At 49.3% G+C, this 23,974-nt stretch overlaps 1 protein-coding gene across 3 annotated transcripts in view; it reads left to right on the top strand.

Annotated features, from left to right (window-relative positions):
* The window catches only part of ADCY2 (adenylate cyclase 2), a 376,288-nt gene that overhangs the window by 325,685 nt on the left and 26,629 nt on the right, over nucleotides 1–23,974 (top strand). For all 3 annotated transcript variants that reach the window (XM_079144908.1, XM_079144907.1, XM_079144909.1), the window contains 4 exons: nucleotides 512–631; nucleotides 5,558–5,727; nucleotides 12,520–12,604; nucleotides 17,632–17,790. In XM_079144908.1, coding sequence (XP_079001034.1) covers nucleotides 512–631; nucleotides 5,558–5,727; nucleotides 12,520–12,604; nucleotides 17,632–17,790 — 534 coding nt within the window. The remainder of the gene's footprint in view (nucleotides 1–511; nucleotides 632–5,557; nucleotides 5,728–12,519; nucleotides 12,605–17,631; nucleotides 17,791–23,974) is intronic.

The following is a 23,974-nucleotide window of genomic DNA, read 5'->3' as shown; positions in this document are numbered from 1 at the left end:
TGACTCAGCCTCCCACACTGCTGAAATTATAGGCATGGGCTGCTGTGCCTGGCGAATTTCCTTTCTTAAAATCAAAATCCACAGAACACTACTGACTCAATATGTGAATCAAGAAGGCAAAGTTACTGCAAGAAGTGGGTTCCCAAGGCTCTGATTGTCTTGGAGAGCAGAGTGTGGCACGCGCTGCTAGGCCAGCTACCTGAGCCCCTGTCCCGGCTCTGTGCATTGTTATTTGATATCTGAGACAGGTGCTTCTGTTTTCTTCGGCGTCCATTCTGGAGTCCTGAGTGCTCTACTGCCTGTGTAACACAGCAGATATTTACTTACTGGGTAGACAGTCCCCACTTCAAACAGGATGAGACAGGAGCCAGAAGCATCTCCAGTGCGGGCTTCTGCCTTGGAGTCACCCTCTTCCTGCACACAAGGACACAGCCACTCCTAAGAAGCCCCCGCCTGCTGCGTTTTAAATCTCCTTGGTGTTAATTCATTGAACACACCTTTCTCTTTGCAGTTTTTCCTGAGTGACTCCGAGGAGATAGTCCTTCCCACGGCCAACACGTCCAACACAAGCTTTCCTGCCTCGAGTAACCAAGCAGCGATTCTGCGTGCACAAAATTTGTTTTTCCTCCCGGTAAGAATGTGGTACTCCTGATTCCTTGTGTGTTTTCTTATGTAACCTCAGCCTGGACAGGTATGTGTCAGCACAGGGCCTGCGTTTGAGGTCTGGTCTGGACTTCGCTCCTCTCACTCCCTGGGGACAGCGGGGACGGGGGGGCCTGAGTTGCAGGTGCAGTGGTCACTAGCATCCTAGCCCACGTCTACAAACCCAGGTGTCTCCTGATACTACTGCCAACCTGGTGGCCGTTGTTCTCCTTCCCACCACAACACTCCCAGCCCGCTCCCACCCCATGGCATCCGCTGACGTGCGCTGAGTGTGTGGGTGTGTTGCTCACAGACTTTGTGAACCATTCTAGTGAAGTCGTGTTATCTGCCAACAATGGTGACGGAATCCACATCTCCCTCTTCTGCCTCTCCTGTGATTCTGTCCTTGAATAATTCATTGATCAAATATCATTTTGACCAATGTCACAAAGGAACTAGACAGAAATGACAAAACTTTTGAAAACATCAATCTTGCTAGTGAAAAAAAAAAGTTTTATCAGTCACTTACGACTTCATTTCTTTCTTTCATGATTTTACTTAGAAAAAAAAAATTTAGACCCCTCTCTTCATTTTCTGAATAATTATCTAAAAGTAGCACAGACTTTTGCCATCAATTCTGTCTCTACCATCCATTTTGAGAATGCAGGTGGAGTCTTGGGAATTGAAATGGGTAAGTTGCCAGTATTTTTAGATACTTTTTAATTTGTTCTCATTGGTTACACATGACAGGAGAACACATTTTGACACATCACACGTGATGGAGTACATCTTCTCATTCTTCTGCTTGTACGTGATGTGGCGTTACACTGGCCATGCAGTCATATGTGCACAAAGGGTCATCATGTCCGATTCATTCTGCTATCATCCCCACCCTCATACCCTCTCCCCCTCTTATGGCATTTGTTGGTAAATGAATGGAGTTAGAGAAAATCATGCTAAGCGAAATAAGTCAATCCCAAAGAACCAAAGGCTGGATGTTTTCTCTGATATGCAGAACTAATTCACAATAAGGGGAGAGGGAAGAATAGAGGTACTTTGGACCTGCCAGTATTTTTATCTCTATTAGCTGTGACAATAGATTCACCCCATTCTTCCTTCACTGGTTTTCTCCTTGATATTTTGCTTTTGCCCCTTTTCCCTTCTCACCCTTTTAATTTCCTGGGAAGCCCACAGCTCTATGTGAAGAGGGCACTGGCCTTTGATGCTATTTGGGGTTCTGGAAGCTGAGGCTGGTCCTTGAGCAAGATGACCAAGGTCTAGCAGCAACGTCTCTGGGACTTGGGAAGAGAGAACCAGAGCTTCACCTCTTGTCCAGGAGTCCTGCCTTCCAACTGAGTGTCGTTATGAGCCCTAGTCAGAATCAGACCTTACCTTTTAAGTTACATGGCATGGAGGAGACAGGATTCACCACGAGGGTGTGTTGGCTGTAATCCCTGGGGATCAGTGGTGCACTTTGCCTTAGGGAATGATGAATATTTCCTGTATGGTTTGCCTCCTCCTCCTGGAGCCAATGACATCCACATGATCCTTAGACCAGTGGGCAGAGAATGCCAAGTATTTCCTTCCTGCATTCATATGGCAATTTAAGTTTGGAAGTTTAAAGTACAAATGCATTTTTCATAGGCAAGAAAGGATAGTTGGCAAGAATAATTTTTTTAAAAGTCTCTCTGTCTGATACATTTGGGTAGAACAGCTCACCATCATTAAAAGAATAAGGCCATCATTATGAATTTCACTTAGGTACATCTATTATCTTTGCAATTGGAACAAATAATTGGAAACCCAAGGTGAGAAAGGCAGCCTTTGCTCAACCTGAAAAGAGTGGAACAAAGTGCACAGTAGAGTCTTGAAAATCCAGGTAGGAGTCAGCAAGCAGGCTTCCTCCTTCCAATCACAAGTCTGTGGAAAGCAGCTTCCAGCTCACTTTGCCAAGGAGGCACCTGTCGACATGTGCTATCTGCACAGAACCTGCAGGATCAACTTGGGAGCTCAGAGTCCCTGAGGAGCCTGGAAGCTCCTTGGCTCCCTCCTTGAGAGATCTCTAGGGACACCACAGGCGCTTCCCTCAAACCCATGGTACCTCCTGCCTGAGGCTGGCAGGTGAGCAGCAAGGAGCATCCCTTCCCTGGGGGGGTTGAAAGGTGTGCGAGGGACGGCTGGTCTGTGCGCTCCCGGCCTCGCCCCTCCCTCACGCATCCCTCTTGGCTGCTTGCAGCTTCCCAAACCACCTGTAATGCCAGACCACATTTGCACAGCTCTGAGCGTCCTTGAAAGGCTAGTTGATAGAATTGGACTACTGCTTGTCATTAACATAAATATTTTAGGAGATGTTCCTGAAATGTGGGTACTTTTCCAAAACCTAGGAATGAATTTTAAAATGTGAGATCTTGAACATATTTTTATAGGTATTGACACATATTCCAAATTAGGGATCCTGTGGGAACCTGCTTCAGCTCCCAGTCCCTCCCAAATCCACACATGCCCATTGATACATGTATACTCTTATAATACAGTGGTCATGTGTTCTTCCTTCTCATTCGATTTGGTGATACTGGTGGAAAACTTTCAGTACGACAGTGGTTTCCATGAGTAATTTAAGTTCCCTTTAAAACTCAAAACTTAGATCTGCAGTTTGTAATAATAACAATTCCCCTGGGGCAGACACTGTTCTGAGCTGCTGTGTCATATTGACTTTTCCCAAGAGTTCTCTGAGGTGGGGTCTTCGCCCTCCTGAGGGTGACATGAGGAAGAAACAGTTTTGCCTTAATTGTCAAAATAAGCCCCTTGGCCAGTCAGATGGGGCCGGAGCACCACGTGGGAGCTTTGCTAATTTGCTGATTCCGGGGCAACTGCAGGGCTTTAGAGACAGGTCCATGGATCCTCCTGACGCTGACTAAGGGGCCACCAGTTTGCAAACAGTATTTCTCACACTCCTTGTGGGTAATTTCATTTTGCTTTGTTTATTTAATTTCCAATCTGTTATTGGCTAATGTCTTTGAAAAATAGAATGATGAATTATCAGAAAGCTGAACTAAAGAGGAAAACACAGGTAACCCAAGCTGATGTTCGTAGACTCCACAAGAGCAAGCGTGCTATGTCACCTCGCCATGCACACCCCGTCCAGACCTCCCGCTTCACCTGAGCGGGTACCCTGGGCAACACAGAACATAGGTGTGTGGCTCAGTCCTTGGACATGCCCTGAGGGAGACACGTGGAGACTCACCTGAGGGACTGCTCAGGACGAGGTCTGGCTTCGAGTGCCTGCTGTGCCCTCTCGCCGTCCTGCTGTGGGAGACACGAGGGGGACGCTGCTGTCCGGCTGCGCCTCCTACTCTTTGAGCCCCGCCTTTCACTATGCCAGACCTCTGGGGATCCTTGTCTCCCCTTTGCCTCTTTCTGTTCTCCAGCAGGTGGGAGCTGGGGTCAGAACAGTGGAGAACTGTCATAAGGTACAGGTGGCTGAGGAAGTCATGCCTACAACACTCATACCCCGGTGCTCCTGCCACCCTCAGCGACAAGTGGCCCTGAGGCTTCCATGCAAAGGGTACTCTAACTTCCCCGAGAGTGACCCAGCTGTAATTTGGGGAAATTGCCCCTCTTCCTTTGGAAGCAGGAATGCCAGACTCAAGGCCTCATCAGCAAAGATGTGCATTTTGTCCCGCAGGTGCCTTTCCTGGATTGAGACCTGGTACAGGGGGAGGCCGTTGTGTGATCGCCATGGCTGCTTCTGTCACCTTTTCTCCTTCCCGAGAGCAGGACTGAGGAGCTAATATCAGTAGCCTTTCTCCAGCTCCACAGAAGTGACCATAACTGGAGATGCAAGTGGCAACAATGTGCAGTCCACTCCTGGTCCTGCAACGACAACACTGAGTGGCTTGCCAACCGGGTGATTTTTTAAAGCAAGATTTTGACCAAACACCAGCTTGACCTATTTGATTAAAATTCTTACTTTGTTGTTCCAGGAATACTAAGATAGTAACACATCCCTGGTTCTCCAGTCTCCACGATGCAGTCAATAAAGGCTTTCTGGGATGGGCAGAGGCTTCCCGTGAGCAGCACCCTTGTGGCTCGCACGCAGGACTCTGGTTCTGCACTTTCTTATCTCTGCTCTGTGCAGCAATGACAGTCCTGCTCTCCTTTTACAAATGGAGTCGCTGTGATGGGCAAGTTAGGTCGCTGGCCCAAGTCCCTAAGCTCCTCAGCTCCTGAATGCTGCAAGCAGGCCTGGGTCCAGGATGTCTAACACTTGCCACAGTTGTCTGGGGGGCGGAGTGGGCACTGGTGGCCTGGGTGCCCCTGACTCTCTCTGCTGCTTGTCTACCCTTCAGGGAGTTCATGCCTCACCTGACCCCACCTTTAGTCTAAGTCCTCCCTGTTCAGTTAGGCCCTCTGACGTAACATTTCTCTTAATAAATTTAATAAAGCCTAGGCAGGCTTCCTTAGGCTTTTAACAGACTTAACTGCCATGATTTATGTCCTCCTCATGAATTAAAGAATCAAAAGGCCAAAAAAGATCCTATGTACTAAAATTCTTAAAAATCCCATAAATGTATAAAGTATCATAACTACTTTCATTTTCAAAAAATAAATGACATGTGCCTATGGAATGTCCTCAGTGTAGGTTTTTTAAAAAATGGTATTTCCGAAAAGTGTTTGTGGATGTATGTGCTTGTTATTTATCATGTCACGTTGGATCAGAAAGCCGTGGAAGGAGCCATTCTCATAAATCAGCTGTATGCAGGCATCGGCTCCAACTCAGAGGAGAGGAGCAGGTGCCTCTTCACAGCCAGCTTGCGAATTGACCCCATGAGCTTGGGGCTGGGTCCCAAGGCCCTTGCCAGCGTCTCTCTGTAGAAGGATCCTCAGTGACCCTCTGTCCTATCTCCTATCCTAGTACTTCATATACAGCTGCATTCTGGGGCTGATATCCTGCTCCGTGTTCCTGAGGGTGAACTACGAGTTGAAAATGCTGATCATGATGGTGGCGTTGGTGGGCTACAACACCATCCTGCTGCACACCCACGCCCACGTCCTGGACGACTACAGCCAGGTCCTGTTTGAAAGGTGAGTGCTTCCTCTTCCTCTTCTGGCCTTGGATTCTCTCACAGGGAGTGTTGAGCACAGTTCAGCGATCCTGATCAGGGACATAGAGCAGTGTCCCTGATCTTCACTCCAAGAAAGCTGGCTAAAGGGATGGTGCAGAGAGTTGGTGGGTGCTTTTACTGCTGATTACACAGAATACGTATCACCCACCCACGTAGGAGTGTGAAGGGGTGTGGAGAGAGGATCTGCCTTGTAATCTGACCATATGGCTAGCAGCAATCTCGGCTCCGAGCCTCAGACCTGTTGACATTTTGAACTGAATAAAGTCTGCTGTGGGGACTGTCCCTTGATCAATGGACAGCCTCCACCCACCTAGTGGATGCTGATCACAGTCCCTCTGCTCCTACGTGGCAACCACAAAAGTCTCTAGAAATTGCCAAATGTCTCCGGTTCGGCAAAATGGTCCCAATTCAGAATAAAAATACCATAAAATAAGTTGTTATATGCATAAGCTATATTGCTGAATTTCTTAGTAATAATTTCCTAAAATACCATTGTGGGGAAGGGAAACTGCCTGAACACCCTTTGACACCTAAGAAACTGACTTCCGGGAGAGAGGATTATATCAACTCTCCCAGCCTCAGGACCACGGGCAGCAAGAAGGGTCCCGTGAGGAGGGCTGGCCGGTCAGGTGTACTCAGTTGGGTTTGTGAAGTTCTAGTATTCAGTGACTTCCGTCAGCTTAGAGTGAATTTTCATTCCTGCTTGAAAAGGACAACTTTTAATCATCGTGATGTTCTCCACTGCCCATCTCAGTGACAACATTTTATATCAAACGTCAGGCTTGCCGACGGATCCCGGGCTTCACAGCGTTACTGAGGTTTTCGCATTCTCTATTTCCTTTAGTGTTAAATGAATGCCTTAAATATTTGCATGCATTAATGTATTGCTCCACAGAGGTTCGTGCTGATGGCCTGAGGCCACTTCTGTGTGCAGAAGGTCCCCTCGCCGGGAACTCTGCCCAACGCAAGCCCCTTCAGAGGCACCATTGCCACACATTCTTGTCACCTCATTTAATTTCCATCATCCTCCACCCTGGACCCCTGATGGTCTATCAGCAAGCTGAGGCCAGTGGAGTTGTAAAAATGCATGACTCTAGAAAAAAAGGTTATGATTCCCTAGCCAAGATGAGAATGAAAGCAGAAGTTTATTTTCCTATAAATTCTTAAATCTCCAAGAAAACATGCTTTACTATTTCTCTACTGTATCCAAAGAGCCTGTATCCTGTTCCTAAATGAATGTAGCATTGCTGAACTTTGCATGAAGCTGGTGATGCTACTAAATCTCCCGTTATTAAATTCAAAGTGCTGGAATATGTTTCACGTTCAAAGCACAAGAAGAAATCAGATTAGCAAGTGTTTGATGGAGATGGATTTCTTCTGGGTACCCAAGTGAGGCACATTAAGAAACCCAGGATCCCTGAGTGCAGCCCCGCAGCAGGGGGGGTGTCTCGTGGAGGAAGAGGAGAGGCTACGTTTCAGAACACTTTTCTTGTGGCCAAGGTCTCTCTTGGTTTGGCCCTTAATGACCTGAAGCCAAAGGAGGCTCAGGTGGGAGGCCTTCCCTTCCCTTCCCCAACACAGAGCCAGCATCCTCTTCTCCAGACACAGCTTTCTTGAAGTCCCTGATTCCCTCAGGATTCCTGGCACTTCCTGAACCCATGCCTGCACGAGCTGGCAAAGCACTCCGCGAGCACCCCGCTACTGAAGGGCAGCGCTGCAGACACCGTGGCGGAAGGACATGCTACCTCAGGATCCTCCGATCTTCTCCAGTGTCAGCCCAAAGGTCACCACAAACAAGACAGTGCCCATTGGAAACTGCCCTGTGACTCTTGCCCAGTGCACAAGCAGTCAGCGTTCTGTCCCTCAAATGGTTGGCAGAGGTTTCATCATCCTGGACCTAGTGTTTGGATGCTGACACGGCTCTCGCAGATATGAAGGCAGGAAACTCCAAGGAAAACTGCTGTTCTATCATGGCGCCCCGAGGGTGAACATCAGGAAACCCCAAGTCAGGTGCCCTTTGAGGAGGGAGCTGGCTGGAAGGAGGCCAGCAGCACCCCAGTCTGTGACACTGAAGTCAGGACACTTGGTCCAGTCTCTTTGCTGTCCTATGGCCACCACACCCACTTCTCACTCCTTATTTCTTGCATCTTGCTCTGGTCTTCCTGGGCCCTGTGCGTGGCTGTGGCAGGTCTGCATCCTTACTGCCCATCGAGGCCCCTGGCCTTGCTCCTCAGTGTTACCTACCCCAAGCTACCCCAAGCTTCTGGCTCTCAGCTCACATGCATCCATGCATCCAAAGACTGAGCATCTCCTGTGTCGTGTTGGTCCCCCTGGCTGAATCAGACCTGGCCTTTATTGTCTCCTCTGTGTGATATGTATTCCAAAAACTTTAACGCTCTCTAGAATCAAGCAAAACAGGCAATCTGAACCCACTTCCCACTTCTGTTGAACAAATGAATGAAAGTGGAATGTACCCCCTGAACAACCCAGAGAAACTGAGTACTCCCGCTCCTCACACTTCCCTGAAGACAGATCTCGTTCCAGCTCAGTAAGGACTTGTCTCTTCAGAAAGCACATCAGTTTTTGTTGATGCCTTTAAATTTCATAAGAAAGTTTGGAGAAGGCATCTCACAGTTTGATAACTCGGTTGTCCTGTCCCTGTGGCAGGGACCTTTACTGAACCAAATTTGACATTGATCACTGACAAGCCAACAAGACAGTACAATCCAACAGGGCATTTTTGCGTACAGTGTTAGCAAAGCAAACAGGAGAAATAGGCACTAGAAAGACTTGAGATCAGTGAATAATTCAGAATAGGGCATCAAAGATACTTTAACAGATTCATGAATATAAAAATAAGACTTTTCAGAAGGAAAAGAAGATGACTTTGAGAGAGTGTGCCATCAAAAATCCGTCATGATGTAGGTCTGCAGCATCCCAGTGCTAACCCTGCAGGGCTCCGATGAGCCACCTCTTGGTGAGGGAAGGCCAGAGGTCTGGGGTGTTCAGAAAGTTCAGAACAAGATGTTTCCTAGCTCCTAGGTGTTCACAATAGTCTTCCATATTGCCTGTGGTACAAGGTATTTTACTGAATTGCCCATGGTTCCAGCTTCTGTGATAGGTCACTTTCTCCCCAAGTCCTTAACAATCGAAGACCCTGAGTGCTCGTCAAGGTTGGTGGTGACATTAATGACAGTTGATATTGCCGGAAGTGATTTTGTCTCGAAAACAGTTCCTCTTCCCACGACATAGGCTGGCTAAGGAGCCTGCAAGATGCTGTCAGACTTTTATGAGTTTCTTTTCTTGCAGAACTGGAAAGTCTCAGGGGATAGGTGTTACCATTTCCCATGAACCCGAGCATTAGCTCAACTCTCCAGAAGGCTAGAAGTGTACTTTTAATTACAGAAAGGCATGGAGCATGGGAAGCTCCTCAGAGGACCTAACTAGAAGCTTTGCAGTCTACCCTGCTCTGTGTTGGAACTTAAGCTGAGTAAAATAAATGTTCTGTGGGGACACATGGATGCACGCTTAAGTAGCAGTCACATCCAGGAGCTCGGGACTGAGACTGTAGAAATGGCTGCAGCACCTGACCTTCCCACCTCAGCTCCCTGACCAGGAGAGCCATGGAGATGCTCAGGTGGGGAGGGGAGCCCAGGAGTCCCTTGGGATGCTGTTCTCTGCGCCACTGAAACAGCAGCTGGGAGCATGGTGACAACAGACCCAGTACCTCTCAGCAGCCCCTACCCGAACCAGACCCGGTGAGGATGAGCTGGCCAGGCAGGGGGCTGTCTGTACTTTCTGGGATTCATTTTAATACCACCATGTCTCCTAGGGTGTTTGCTTTGTGTTACTCTAACAGTCCTATCTTCCGACCAGGTAACTTAGTCCATAGCCTGCGCCAAGTCAGATGCAGTGACTTTATCATGTTACACAAAACTTCCATCATATGACATCAGGGGTTCTGGAGAATCTGGGGTCTTCTCGTTGGCAAAGCTAAAGATACATCTCCTGAAGACCCTGAGGCTCAGGGTGGGTGGCAGTAGGGGCAGTGCCTCTGGTTTGGCCTTGACTTTATGCTGTGGGCCTGGAGGGTCAGTGTCCCCAAGGTCAAACTAATTCTATCCTCTAGTGAGCTGAGAAGATCTGATTTTACTGTAATAGGTCTGCTCTTCACAGCTCAACAGAAACTAGATTTTAAGGGGACTTTCTTAAAAAAAGAAAAAGAATTTGATTTCACCGAGGAAAATGCAAAGTTTTAAAAGTAAGATTATGTTTGTGTCTGTGTTCCTGGTCTGCTTTCCTCCTGAGAATAATGCAAGTGTCCTCTTTTCCTTGCCTTAATTGCATTTAGGTTAGTAGCTGGGGCACCAGGTAATTCCTCCATCCCTCTCAGCCTATTTGTTAAGGTGTGTTGCTCCTTGGGTCTCTTGAAACTCCAGGGCCAGAAAGATTGCTCTGTAGCAGCCTCAGGCAGAGGGCCAGCTACACATTACCGTGTGGCTGCAGACATGTTTGGAAGCCTAAATCCCTGGAGTCTAATTTTCAGATAGAAAGAAAGCATACTGGGCCACACTGTGACTACCCCTGTCCTCTTGCTGGAAATCAGTTAGAACTTTCTAGTTACACTGGCTGTCTCATCCCCACTCCATACCTCAGCGATGGCAGCACCTGACCTGCCGGAGTCCAAAGCAGATCTCACTCTTCGAAAATGAGAGAGACAGTGTTCAGGCACACCTGGCTGGCTCTCATTCTTATTTAAAGACTAACCCAAGTGGGAGGTTGACTTGTGCCCCCCACAAGAAGATGGGGTGAAGTTTGAAACCCCAGTTTCTCCAAACGTAGCTGAGGTCATGCCAGAGTGAACTGGGGCTCCATCCAGTGCGAATGGTATCCTCAAGCAGATGGACACGTGAAGAGAGAGACACACAGGGAAATTGCCATGTGGGGACAACGGCAGAGACTGGAGCAATGTAGCAGCAAGCCAAAGGGCTCCAGAGATGTCCAGCAAATCCTGAGGAGCTGGGAGGAGGCAGGGAAGGACCCTACGGGTCCCAGAAGCAGTGTGGCCCCGCAGGCACCTCAATTGTGAACTTCCAGCCTCCAAAACCCAGAGCAATGCGTTTCTGTTGTTTTGCGCCACTTGTTACAGCAGCCCTACGGCGGCGATCACAGGGTGGGCCGGACTCAGGGAAGATGCACAGGGTCTTGTTCAACTCCTCTGGACCCCCACTATGTACCCCCCCTTCCAGCTCTCCTCTCCCACCTACACCCAGTCTAAAAAGATGCCTGAGTAGATCTAGGGATGGAGAATTTGTCACTCAGAGGTCAAGAGCCCTAGCAGGATCCAGGGGCTCGGGACTGAGACTGTAGAAATGACTGCAGGACTCGACCTTCCCACCTCAGCTCCCTGACCAGGAGAGCCATGGAGATGCTCAGGTGGGGAGGGGAGCCCAGGAGTCCCTTGGGATGCTGTTCACTGTACCACTGAGACAGCGTGAGTGGCTCTCGGTGGGAACAAGGCTTCCAGTGGATGACGGCAGCCCCCTTTGATAAATAAGAAAAAGTTCTAAGAAATCTGAGTGAAATCTTAGAAAGCACAGTAGAGCCTGCTGGTGGACAGGGAGTTTCAGAGGTGTCCGCACACTGGCGCACGGCGATCTGCAGCCCGTTTGGGTCTGGCTACTTCTGAGGCCCGTTCAGGTCTGTCTTCCCACCCTCTCCCACACCAGCAAGGCAAGGCTCCCTGGTTTACAGTCTTACTTTCGCCCAGCACTATTTTAAGTCAGGTACAAGATCTGGGGGGCAGGTGGGGCAGGTTGTTCTCCCCACAAACCAACGTTTGTCCAGGGTTCCACACGGGCTCTCCCATTTGCAGCCCCCCGAGCTCTCCAGTTTCACTACAAGTCCTCTTAATACCTCATCCACCTGCCAGTTCTTGATGCACAAACCAGAAAAATCACAAAGCAAGGGCAACCAGAGCAGGAAGCGATGTCCTGAACACCATTAAACCTACTCTACGCTGTTTCTGTGACAGGACACCCTTCTATTTTTCAGGTCTTCCTTAGAGTTAGAGGTGGGAAATAATCACTTTCCAGCTTATGCAGGACTCCCCCGGGGAGGACACAGACTCGCCCTGCACCAGCACTCATGTGCTGTCAATCACTGGCGGGGCATGGCCAGGGATGAGTGACAGATGTCTGCCTGGACCTGAACATTTATGGACTGTCCATCTCTGATACCAAGTCGTATGAAAGCAAGTAAGATCTGGCTCTAACTAGAAAGCCACATGCAACTGCCTAATTCATAAGTGGGAGGAGCTTGAGGAGAATTCATTCCCACGCCTCATACGATTCAGTTTCAAGCATGTCTCTTTCTGTGAGCACTAATAAAATCACTGCAGAAACCACATACCCCTTATCCATACTGATCCCAAAGGGATAAAGAAAATGATATTAATATTCTACTAGTCCTTCCTTTCACACTTGTTAGTCTAGAAAGAGTAAGAGTCTGTATTAACTTGGAATTATTTTTCTTTTCCTACACTCTCAAAATTGGGAGTGCTTTTTGTTTTGTTTTTGAGTTTTGATGCAATCTGGTTTGAAGACACATTTGACAAGTGCCTTTGCTGGGGTGGATTCTAGACACGCACTGGGGATGCTGAGGCTTGTTGGCCCTTGCGTTCTAAGCCCCGTATGCACATCATTTGGTTGTTGATGTCTGTCTGTGGGCCATTTGTTTGCTCTTTTCATAGACCAGGCATCTGGAAGGACCTGAAGACCATGGGCTCTGTGTCCCTCTCCATCTTCTTCATCACGCTGCTCGTTCTGGGTAGACAGGTAAGGATTCTGCTCCTTGTAGAAACTCTCTGCGGTGCTGGTTCTTAATGCTCTGCTGGTGTGCATTGTGCTTCTTTAATGGAAATGTTTAAAAATCAGAATCATCACATAGGAGAAGCGTAGGTAGCACAAGGTGTGGCTTAGATAGAGACAGCGGGAAAAGTCGCTTTTCCCACAAGAGTTAAACTTTGTGAATGCCAGAAATATGAATCAACTAATTTCCCATTAAATCAAACATAAATTTTGTATGTGCGTAGGCCTCCAGATGCATCCTCAGGGCTCCCAAAGAGCTGCTGGTGTTTGGGAAACACCCTTGTATGTCAGGGTGGATCAGGGGCTTCGTTTGTTTGGAGGTGGTGTGGTACCTCTGCTGCCATTTGTAACCACTCCTGGAAATACAATTCTCTGTTAAAAATTTTGATTTTTGTGGTGCAAATGGAACTGTTCCTCCTCCCTTGGGCCCTCCACCTTCTCCTGTTCTCCCAGGAGAGGCTGTGGATGCAGAATTTTAAGAATCACTCTTCTTCTACCTACACACAGGGCCAGTCACCAGACTACTGTACTGATCTGAAGTCAGGCATTTCTGCCTCAGCCAACATCTGCTCTAAGTCCTGTGATATGGGCAGGGTGAATGACATTTGGCAATAGTCGATTAAGAGGCACTGCTGATTGAACTGTATGCACTTTATTAAACAGTGATGTTAAACCTGCTGTAAATATCTGAGCGGCCCTCTACAGACCTGTGAGTTTGGATCTGCCTTCCGGTCCCCCTGCCTGGAAGCTGTTAGGAATTGCACAGATGGGCAGAGTCTGCATCTGTCGCTGTCCTTCTCACCTCTGGAACTGTCCTACCTGCCCAGTCAGTGTGAGCTGCGTCTCCCCCTGGGAGCTAACACTACAGTAGCCCTGACCAGGCTCCCTGGGCTGAGCTGTCCTGGCCTCTTGCAAAGCTGTAGAAGATCCCTTCCTTCCCACGCCAGGCCCTCTGTCCCTGCTCCCTCAGCCTCTGGCGTTTCCTCTTCCTGTTCCTTGGGCTTGTGGTCTGACCACCTGCACCAGGGCTTTATTTCTCGTTACTTCCTGGCTTCTCCTGCAGCCTGCTCATTCGTTGGTTTGTTTCTCACTACCGACCAACGTGCTGCTCTTGCTCATGACACAGACGTGTCCTCCCTTAGGACACCCTGTTCTTAGAAGGTGAAGAACAAGCTTCTCGCAGAGCAAACCTCGATGCCCACTCCTCAGGAGCCACCATCCCCTGGCGGGCCACCCCTTCCTCCGTGTCGCTGCTCATGCCTGTCCCAGTCCCTCCTTCACTAGGATGGCTTCACCGCAGCACATCTTAGGAACGGAGAACCAGATTCACAGCTCCTCTTTCATTCTTCATCAAGATGCCCAGCATTCAATGCCCGGCAAAATGGTGATTGAGGCCAATGGCTGATTAGCAATCACATTCTTCAACTGATTTAATATAATCCAGAGTATTCAATGTTATGGTCGAGCACTGATTGAACACAGTTGTGTTGGTGCCAGTCAGTCCTCTTGTTGCCATTAATGTAGCAGTAAGTATTGTGACATCCGGAGCCCTGGGAAGCCACTGTTCCCTAAAGCAGGGCTTGCTCTTTGGTCACTGGCCACAGCTGGCTACCCATCCCCTCATCTGTGTGCAGCACCACTGAAGGACTGAGGTGGCTTTCACCCACATCCTGGAGTGAGTTATTAAGGCTCGTCCTCTGGGCTAGAACTTTGTGCCTCTGTATACCCATCCCAAACCACTCGTATGTTGCAAACGATGACTCCAAGTTGGAAATACGGCTCTCCATAGGCAGAGCTTTCGTGGCCTCGAGTATTTCCTGATAACTTTACTAAATGACACTGTCTATATTTCTAATTTATTTTCGTTGTCATTTGTCCCTATGGTCACCCTGCCCCATGAGCATCTTTTTTGAAATGACGGAGATAAGATCGCTTTCCAAGTGAATGAGTATCTGGAATATCTATAACTCAAGGTATCTGTGTAACACTCATGAAAACACCACCCTTCTCTGGTGTGAAGTCTGCAGTGCCACCCGCCACACTGAAATCCAGTCTAAGACTGAAGCGCTGCCCAGCTCAGGGCCTCTTTAGATGAAGGGAAGGGCTGTGTGTCACCTGCATTGAGTGGCAGCCCTTGCACTCTGGGAGGCTCTGCCTTCCCAGTGGGGTGTGGTTACCATGGGAAATGGGCAATTGGCTTGAGAGGGAGGGAGGCTGCCTACTTTTTGTGGAGAGCTCAGAGTCCCAGGATAGGCAGTGTCACACTGCCCTGTGGCCCAGCCAGAGACTCCTTCTTGGACCTGTAGAAGCAGAAAGCCCTCCAGCCCCTCAGGGGTTTTCAGAACCAGGCAAGCTCAGAACTGCCCTGAGGCTGTGATCAGGGTGGCCCCACAGTGAGGCCCTGGGAGCTGAGCGAGGCCTCCAAGAGGCGTGGAGCAGCCCCAGACAGAAGCCAGGGAGGAGGAGGGGAGGCAGAGGGAGGCCTGAGGGGCTGTCCTGCAGCTGCACCTGAGGTGGCCTGAGAGCACTTCAGCTCTCACAGTGCTGGACAGTCCCCCTCAGGGCCGACCTCTGCTGGGTCCTCACAGGCCCTCCTGTGTCTCTGTGTCAGATCTCCTGCTCTCTGCTCTTGAAAGGACTTCAGTTCTTATAGGATTTGGGATCATCCAGGATCCTTAACTTAATCACATCCACAAAGACCTCTTTTCCCAATGAGGTCACATTTATGGATACCAGCGATTAAGACTTGAAACTCTCATTTGGGGAATTCATGACAACTGGTTTAGGATAGAAACATTTGTCTTCCTTTCTATTATAGTGGTTCCTTTCTATTATAGTGGTTTCTATTATAGTGGTTCCTCACACGTAAAGAAGAGCATTCTAAAGCAGATTGCATTGCTTAGAAGGTGATAGGATGGATAGGTAGGCAGATAGATAGACAGATAGATAATTAATAGATTAAGAGATACAGATAGATGATAGAATTGCTAGACATATAAATAGAGATACAAAATAGATAGTGTTTTAGTTGATTTTCTGTTACTGTAACAAAAGCACTGAAACAGGCTAACTATATAAAGAAAAGAGATTTATTTATCTTAGACTTTTGGAAGTTCGGGGCCATGCTTCTGGCACCAGCTCAGCTCAGTTGTGAGGGCTCTCCTAACTGTATCACATCATGATGATATCATAAATGTGAGCAAGGGATTAGATCAAAAGCAGGAACCTAAGGTCCCACAGTCCCTTCTAAGGGCATACTCCCAGTAACTAAAGGGGCCTTCCTCTGGGCCACCTCTTAAAAGTTCTACACCACACTGAAGACCAAACTTCCAGCACGTGAACCTCTGGGGGACATACTGAAACCATCCTGAAGCCATAGTAGGTAGAAATCAATAGAAAGATAGCGGAGGGAGAGAGCATCTCTTTTGTCAGTGCAGCTGGTTCCAAAGTACTGATTTCCTCCTAGTGGGAAACCAGAAAAGGCCATGCCTGTGCTGCAGCCTCTTGCAAAACTTAAGTGACTTCCTGGCATAGCTCACGAGCCTGCCAGACCCACGTGTAGTGAGCGGGTTGCTACCCGAGCAGGATCTCTCAGTGGTTCTGCGTCTGCCTCTTGTCCTTGGGTCTGTTTGGGGTGCGCTCTGTTTTCTCAATCCCCCACCCCGATTACTCCTGTTACTGTAGTTTGAAACCAGCCACATCACTGCCTTACCCACCAAAATCCAAGTGAACAGTCTGTTCTCCAGGTAAGAGGGCCTTTCTAGTGTGTGGCTAGCATGGGCTCTAGCACGTCGGGTGGTAAACATGGCATTCACGTAAAACCTGGACTGTAAGCAAACATTCCAAATATCGGGCTTGTGGTCTTTTTTGAAAACGTCTCTCGACATGAGGTGAAAAACAAATGCCACACCAGAGGAGGAGGAGGAGGGACGTGGTTGGGTCTCTCACATGCAACGCAGTTGATAAATGAGCATTGATTGTTCTTTCAGGTTTCAAAATGCTGATTTTAAAAAACTCCCATTTGTGCATGAGAGGATATTTCTGTGTGTGTGTGTGTGTGTGTGTGTGTGTGTGTGTGTGTGTGGTGTGTGTGGTTATATTTTACATTGTCATTGTTCTAATTAGTCAGACAAACAGAACTGACACAACACTGCATGTAGCTCTTCTTTGCATTTGCTTGTCCCTAAGTTGCTGCGTGTGCTGAAATCCACCCTCTCTGCTAAGCCCTCCTGCGTTAGAGGGGCTCAGGCAAGGCTCTTTCATTATAGTGAATTATTGCATCCCAGGAAGCACAAAGTGATGCCAAGACCAGAAGCACCCTTTGTTAGTAAGCAGGCTTCTCCGTATCTACAATATGAATAATGACTGACTTTTTAAAAACATAGAACATTATAAAGCTAACACGTATGTTCTCACTAGCAGGCATGATCTTAATTAAATGATATCATTACATTTGTCTGCACATAATGGCTTTCTATGTACAATGCAATCCTCAATGAAAAATCCATATTTTACAATGAACACTTAATTACTTAATTTGTGTGGGGGAAAACTGACTTACAGATACGGAAGGTGAACTGTCACAGATGAACAGCATTTTTTTAATGCAAACCATCAAACAATGCACTCTTTCTACCACAGATCTTCCATTTTTCCATCATTTATATTCTACTGTGCAAAAACGACCCAAGCCATCTTTTACTAACAAAACCACAGGAGAAACCTCACCGTCATTTTGACCCACGAGCCACCCAAACAGCTCATTCCTGGCTCTGGCAGCTGGTTCATCATTTCACCTGTTTTGGCAAAGCCGCATGAGAGGCTGATTGACGGACATTGGGGAGAACAGAGGGCTTTGTGGGGAGGGTGACGATTCTGCTTGGGGGTTCTTTTTACAATTTTGTTTTGTTCTTTTTGTTTTCTCTTTAAAACCTCCACTCTCTGGCAGGACACGATGCCTATTGTTTCTTTACCTCTGTGTCCTCTTGTAACAGAATGAATATTACTGTAGGTTAGACTTCTTGTGGAAGAACAAGTTCAAAAAAGAGCGGGAGGAGATAGAAACCATGGAGAACCTGAACCGCGTGCTGCTGGAGAACGTGCTTCCCGCGCATGTGGCTGAGCACTTCCTGGCCAGGAGCCTGAAGAACGAGGTCAGCCCACGCGGGGTGGGGCAGGGCTGGGCAGGAACAACTCTGGGGCTGGGGGACTCGTGCCTGGACACGGCTGCCTGAGATTTCAGTTTCAAGAGCATTCTGATTGGTCAAGAGATGTGCGTGAGAATCACCTAGTGTCTGAGCCAGGGGTTGACTCATTATTGGAGATTTCATGTAAAGTTTCATATGTGCATTATGAGGTACTGCAGTCCCAAATATGCCCCCCAGAGGGGCTACTTCCCTCTCAGGGTGGGGAACTCCTTCCTCACCAGCCAAGGTGGAGCCCAAATCAAGAGGCCTCGGTCACCCATGCAGCCCTCATGCCCAGGGCACCTTGCTCCCAGCTTCCCTGAGAGCCTTTAAAGGAACTTAGAATTTCAGAGAAAATGAGATCATTTGTGAGACTGAATGTATTTAGGAGTTATCCACACAAGACAAAAGACTTGAGTCTGTCCATTTGAATGGGTGGACATAGAAGTTTTGTGGATCTTTAGCTAGAGTTGAAAAGGCTGGGGTATCATTAAAATGAAACATCATAGGATTGCAAAGATTGCAAATTGCAAGAGCAAGCCACAGCTCTGCAGTTGGACTTCCCTTTGGAAGCATGCCCAGGAGCAAGGGCTGTGTGCACCACCCTGGGCTCAGGACTGCGGGGACTCCGAGCTTGCCACTGCTCTTGGGAGATCATCTCTGAGGTTCAGGAGTGGACAGGGAAGGTAGCAGGTGAACCCATTGACAAATGAGCTCATCAGTAGACGAGCTCGACCCAGACGGTACCAGAGTACAAAGCAGCGTGGCCTGAGGGGTTGGGACAGCATTTCTCTGTGGCGTGCGTGTGTAGTTGACCTTAAGAGTGAGGTTCAGGGACGAGGTGCTGCACCTCCGTGCTCTCATCTTCCTGAGAGTGTGTGGCACACGGCAAGGCTTCCAGGCTGGGCCCTTAGCAATTTCCTCCCTGGTGTATTCTGCACTCCATAGGTATTTCGGCAGCCTACTTGCCTGCTCACCACAGGTCACCAGATCACTGCACCTGTTAAGGAACCGTCTGTTGTCATTAGCAATAAAGAGCCACATGTGTCTACTACCTATTGTCAATTCAGTTTCAAGTTCAGCATGTTCTTCCTCATGTTACCCTGTGCTTTGGCTGGCATTGCCCTGAATGTGGAGATGAATGGGACAGAAGCAGCCACCCACCTGGGTTCCTCCTGGGGACCAGAGTCTATTATGTCCAAGGAAACTGGGAGTCCAAATGTCAGGGTCTAGGACGGCCACCATGAGCAAAGGGCTTCTGAATCTAAAAAGAAAGTGATAGAAATGGGACCGGGGGTGGGAGGGGAGAGGGATGTGGAGAAGGTTCTGGGGCCAGGGAGGGAAAGGGATAGGGAGAAGGTTCTGGGCTTCTAGGGGCTACTTTCCCTCCAGGCCCCAGTAGATCACCTAGTGAAGACTTGGAAGAGCCAAGGGGGCAGACAGGAAGAGGCAGTGGTGAAGACCCCAAACACAGGCCTGGCCTTCCCGCACAGCGTCCCTGGGCCAGACTGTCTTGCCTGTCTTGGCTTATTCTAAGGCAGCATGTAACCCAGCTGCCCCTTTAGAAATAACCCAGAAAGCCCAGTTTGGGAAGAAGAAAGTCTAGAGCTATATGCATGGGCTCCCACCTTCCCCAAGTCTGTCTGCTCTTGTGACCTTGAGACAGTTCCTTCTGGGGTCAGAGCCTCAGTTTCCCCATTTGTCAAGGGGGAGGAAAGATGCCTTACTTTGCAGTGGTGTCAGGTAGAATGTAGCATGTTTGCACAGTGCCACGTGCAAGGAGGTGGCACTTCACAGAGCAGTGCACAGGTCCCATGTAGCAGGTGAGACCCAGAGCAGAGACCTCTTGCCCCTCAGGTTCTCCAAGTCTTGGAGACTTCTCTCCAAGTCTCCTAATTAGTGCTGCCATTCGTAGTATTAAAAATGCACATGACATCTCCTGCAGCCTTCACCACCCAGGTGGCTCTGTGCCATGGGACAGCCTGGCCCAGCCTAACATAAGTCCTGAGCTGAGAGTCAGGAACCTGGGCTGAGTCCTGCTTTTGCTACTGCGCTGCTGCATGTGGGCAGCTGGGACCTTTTCAGAGACAAAGTGGAAATCAGCTCATTTAGATGAAACAGTTCTGTGCTGTTTCCTCCTTCATCAAGTAAAAATGGTCCTTGGGGGGCCTTGTCCATGGCCACCTCCCTGTGTGTACACAGGTGACGAAATCACCTTTAAGCTCTGAGATAATCTCCCCTGTGGATGGTCAGTGCCTGTCCACCAAGCTCCCAGTGGTGGTGCTTGAAGGCGGCTGTTCCTTACCTGGGGAAATAGGATCCCCAGATGTGCTCCTGACCACGGCCAGCCCAAACCCTCCAGGGAAATGGGTATGAACACAGCCACAGAGCTGCCCAGACTCCTCCTGACACAAAGGGCTCCACGTCTCATAACGACTGTGTTAAGGGTGTTTGGATTTCTCTCCGAACCCAGCCACTGTGTGGAACAACAGATGCTGATTCCCAAAGTAGGGACGTTGCACCAGAGAGACACTCAAAAGGAATTCATTCACTGCTCAGCTTGCTGGTTGCAGGTTCTCTGTATTTAGTAATCTAATGCAGAATTCCCACTGGCTGCCACATCTTGTATTTTCCTGCTAATTTTTCATTTTTGTTGGTCAGGGTAAATATTGGGGGAGGCAGCTGCTCAAGTGGCCACTGTCAGACCCAAGGACTAAGCAATTAAAAGCCTCCTCAGACACAGTCGCACATCCCTAAGGTGCCTGCATGGAGGGTTGCTCAACCCCTCTCCCAGGGCAGGTGTTGCTGTCCCACCACCAGATATCACACAGCTAATGTGGGGAGGTGTGTGAGCTACGCCCCGCGGGGGAAAGCACTGAAGGCAAATGGGAGCCCACCATGGGGTCTGAACAAGGAGGATGCCAACCAGGTCTCTCGTGGTCTCAGTAAGGGAGGCAGCTTTGTTTCTTCCTGAAAACAGACAACAAGTTTACACACAGACTCATCTGAGCTCATAAGCCATAGCAGACTCCTGCCCCTGCTTCCGTGGAAGGCATCCTGTGGCCATTGGACTTCCTGACCTAGTTTGACATTGTCCCTAGATAGAAGAACCTAACAAGGGAATCCTCACCCTGCAGGGCTGACTGTGAGTGGCCCTTCACCAGCTAAACAGGGATGGGGCCTGTGCTTTCAAGGAGTCTGCCTGTCCCCGGGTTCTGCCCCTCCACAATGTTAGAACCAAACAGGCCCTCCCTGCTCTGTTTTCTGCCGAGGACACCCAAGCAGACGCTCTGGCTGGGTGGACTGTGATACCTGGAGTGGCTTCACTTCCGGCAGACTCTAGCAGGGCAGGGCGGAGTGGCCGATGCTGGACACCAAAAGGAGCTCTTCTCCAAGTTCAGGGTCCCCCATGGCTGTGAAAACTGCCAGCTCCTGGGTCTGGTAGAGCCTCCCTCCACTGCTGGGCCCTTCCCGGTGGCTGGGAGCGGAGCTCCTGCCCAGGCCCAGCACCCCTTAGCAGTGGGGCCTCAGCTCCAGCCCTCTCAGAGGCTATTGTGCTAATTTTAGAAGCAATCATTCATGTACGTTTTTTTTGAGCTGTGCTGGCACGTGATCGACGTTCAGACTTAGCTACCTTTTAAACAAATGCCTCAAGCTCTTGCAAAACTTCGAGAATCTCGACTCTGGGGAATTTATCAAAAGCTTTCAGGGACACTTCCTCCCCCACCTTTTCAGGGCCTGAATAAAGTGGAGAGCAAAACTCAATGTCATCATTTTGTATCTGGCGCTGGAGACGAAGCACTTTAGGCAGCGTCTGCCTCCCTGGATCCCTCTGGGTGGGGGTGGAGGGTTCACTGCCTCTAGATGCAGAGAATGTGGGGTACATGGGTGCCAGCCTTTCAGCTGGGGGCACCCGCCACACCAGCCTACTTCCAGTGAGCTCCTCGTGGTGCTGTCCTGTGAGTCGTTTGGAAATAATGCAGGGAAACAAGACTTTGGGGAGGCAAGGGGGTGGGGAGAAGAAGAAAAAGAAAGGAAACATCAGCCCAATCAAACAAAAGAAGAACCAGCAGACATGATGTTATGTTTTATTTCCCTCCCTGAGATAAGCTGTCGTGCGCCTTTACCCACTAGCCTGGGGCAGCTGACTCCTGTGTCATACCTGCCCTGAACCTGAACAGCCTCCCGGACCAGAACCCAGAAGTCGAGGCTCTCGGGGACCCCAGGGAGGCAGCGTCCTTGTCCCTCTAAGGCATGGTCCGTGGTTGATGATCACCTTTGAGTCAGGAGCAGGTGCTTTGGGCAGCCTTCACTCCACGGTTTTCCAGAACAATCCTAGGAAAAATAGCATGACTTATGTCATCACCTACATTAGCAAAGAACCCTCTAGCCTGCCATTTTATTCTCCTACCCACAGCACATATGTACAAAGGAAATTAGTTTCCCTTCAGAAATAGGGAGTGGAGAATGATTCAGTCGCTGTAACCATCAGTTCTACAAAGCTTTTATTTGAATGAAACACTGTTCACTCAGCCTCTGCTGGGGCCGCGTGTCACAGAGCTGACTGTGTGTGGCTGAGCTCAGCTTTGCAGGCTCCTCTTCTTCCTTTCCCGGGGGGCATTTGTTGTACTTATATCTCTCTGAAGCTTGTCCATCAGCTGTCATTGTCCCAGCCAGGTTCAACCCACAGGGCCCTGATCAGCCTGGGAACAAGTGCCGTGCCAGGAGCCAGCTCTGTTTTAGGTGGCCTGCTCTCTCCTGTGCTCTATGGGCCAAGAGTGTTTCTGAGAAGCCCCATGATCATACATCAGAGCTGGTTCTCATCGCTTCTTGAGAAGGCTGCATTTTGTCACCAAATTGACCTTTTGCTGAACCCAGGTGGTGGGGATCATGTGTGATTTTGAGCCCCACAGCCTCCTTTAGAGACGGCCAAAGGTTGGTCAAAACAAGATGCCACTGCAGACATGTGGGGATACACCCTACATGCAAACAGTGCTCCCTTCTCTAATGACCACGAGGGCCCTCCCAGGAGCACCAGTGCAACCCCTGATAGTGTCCCGTATCCATGGGAGGGACAGCTGGATTGCACTTGGTTTGCAAGAGGTGCTGCTGTGCTTCCTAACCATCTAGGGACAGGGACACAAGGCACCAAGTAGTCCATACATAGATCAACGGGGAAGAGGGCACGTGTGGGAGGCCTGGTTATGCAGCCCGGATCAGTAAGGGGAGCACTGCACCACTGGGAAGTCTGGGAACCCAGGAATTAATGAGGTCCCAAACATTTCCTAGAACATACGGGGCTCCCTGCAGCCTCTAGAGAAGCCCCAGACATCGCCTTGGCTGGGTATGAGCAGCCTTGGTTGCAGTTTGTTGTTCTTGTCTCCATATTTGCTCTCTCTCCAACCAGACTCTCATCTCCAGGAGGTGTCTTTCACCTCTGCTCCTGACACCTGTTGTTCCCTACCTGTCACCGTAGACCATCAAGGGAAGAGTGAGGGGTGTGTGTGCGTGTATGTAAAGTGAATTTCAGCCTGTGATACCAAGAGACAGTGGCTTTCGTGCCCCAAGGAAGTGTTACACAGTGTGCAGGATGCACACACACCCTGCTCAAAAGCCAGCTGTAGTTCTTGACCCTTCAACATGTGGCCAGGAGATGAGAAGTTGGAAGAGGGTTTGGGGCAGAATGTAGTGGGAGTGAGTTCCATCCCGAGGGGGACAGTGGATAATCTCCCTTCACCTCTGACCTAGAGAATGGGCCAGAACCACTCAGTCTGGGATGTACCCATGATGTGGTTCTCTGGGTGGTCCCAGGAAGCTCTGTTAACTGGAGGATGCTGAAGATGGGTGCGTACTGATCCCTGGAAATGCCAGGGGCAGAGGCCAATTACAGGTCTGGCCCACAGAATTGGGAGCTATGATTGGGGCTGCAACTGGGCTGCCAGGATTTGAGAGGCCAAGGTACTGAATGTTGCTCAAGAACCAAAGAAGGGAGAGAATTGGCATGGGGTCTCTCAGATCCTGTTTTATAAGCTGACTGGAGGGGTGGACAGACCTCAGCAGAGAACGAGAAAAATAGATCAAGGTCCAGGGCAGAGGGAGAGGTGACAAGTAGGAGGAGCAGGCTTGACCTCCATCATGGGAGACTGTGTGG

The sequence above is a fragment of the Sciurus vulgaris genome (genome assembly GCF_902686455.1).
Source record: "Sciurus vulgaris genome assembly, chromosome: 6".
Classification (NCBI taxonomy): Eukaryota; Metazoa; Chordata; class Mammalia; order Rodentia; family Sciuridae; genus Sciurus; species Sciurus vulgaris.
The sequence above is the reverse complement of the archived record's forward strand: the minus strand, read 5'-3'. Positions and strand labels throughout refer to the sequence as shown.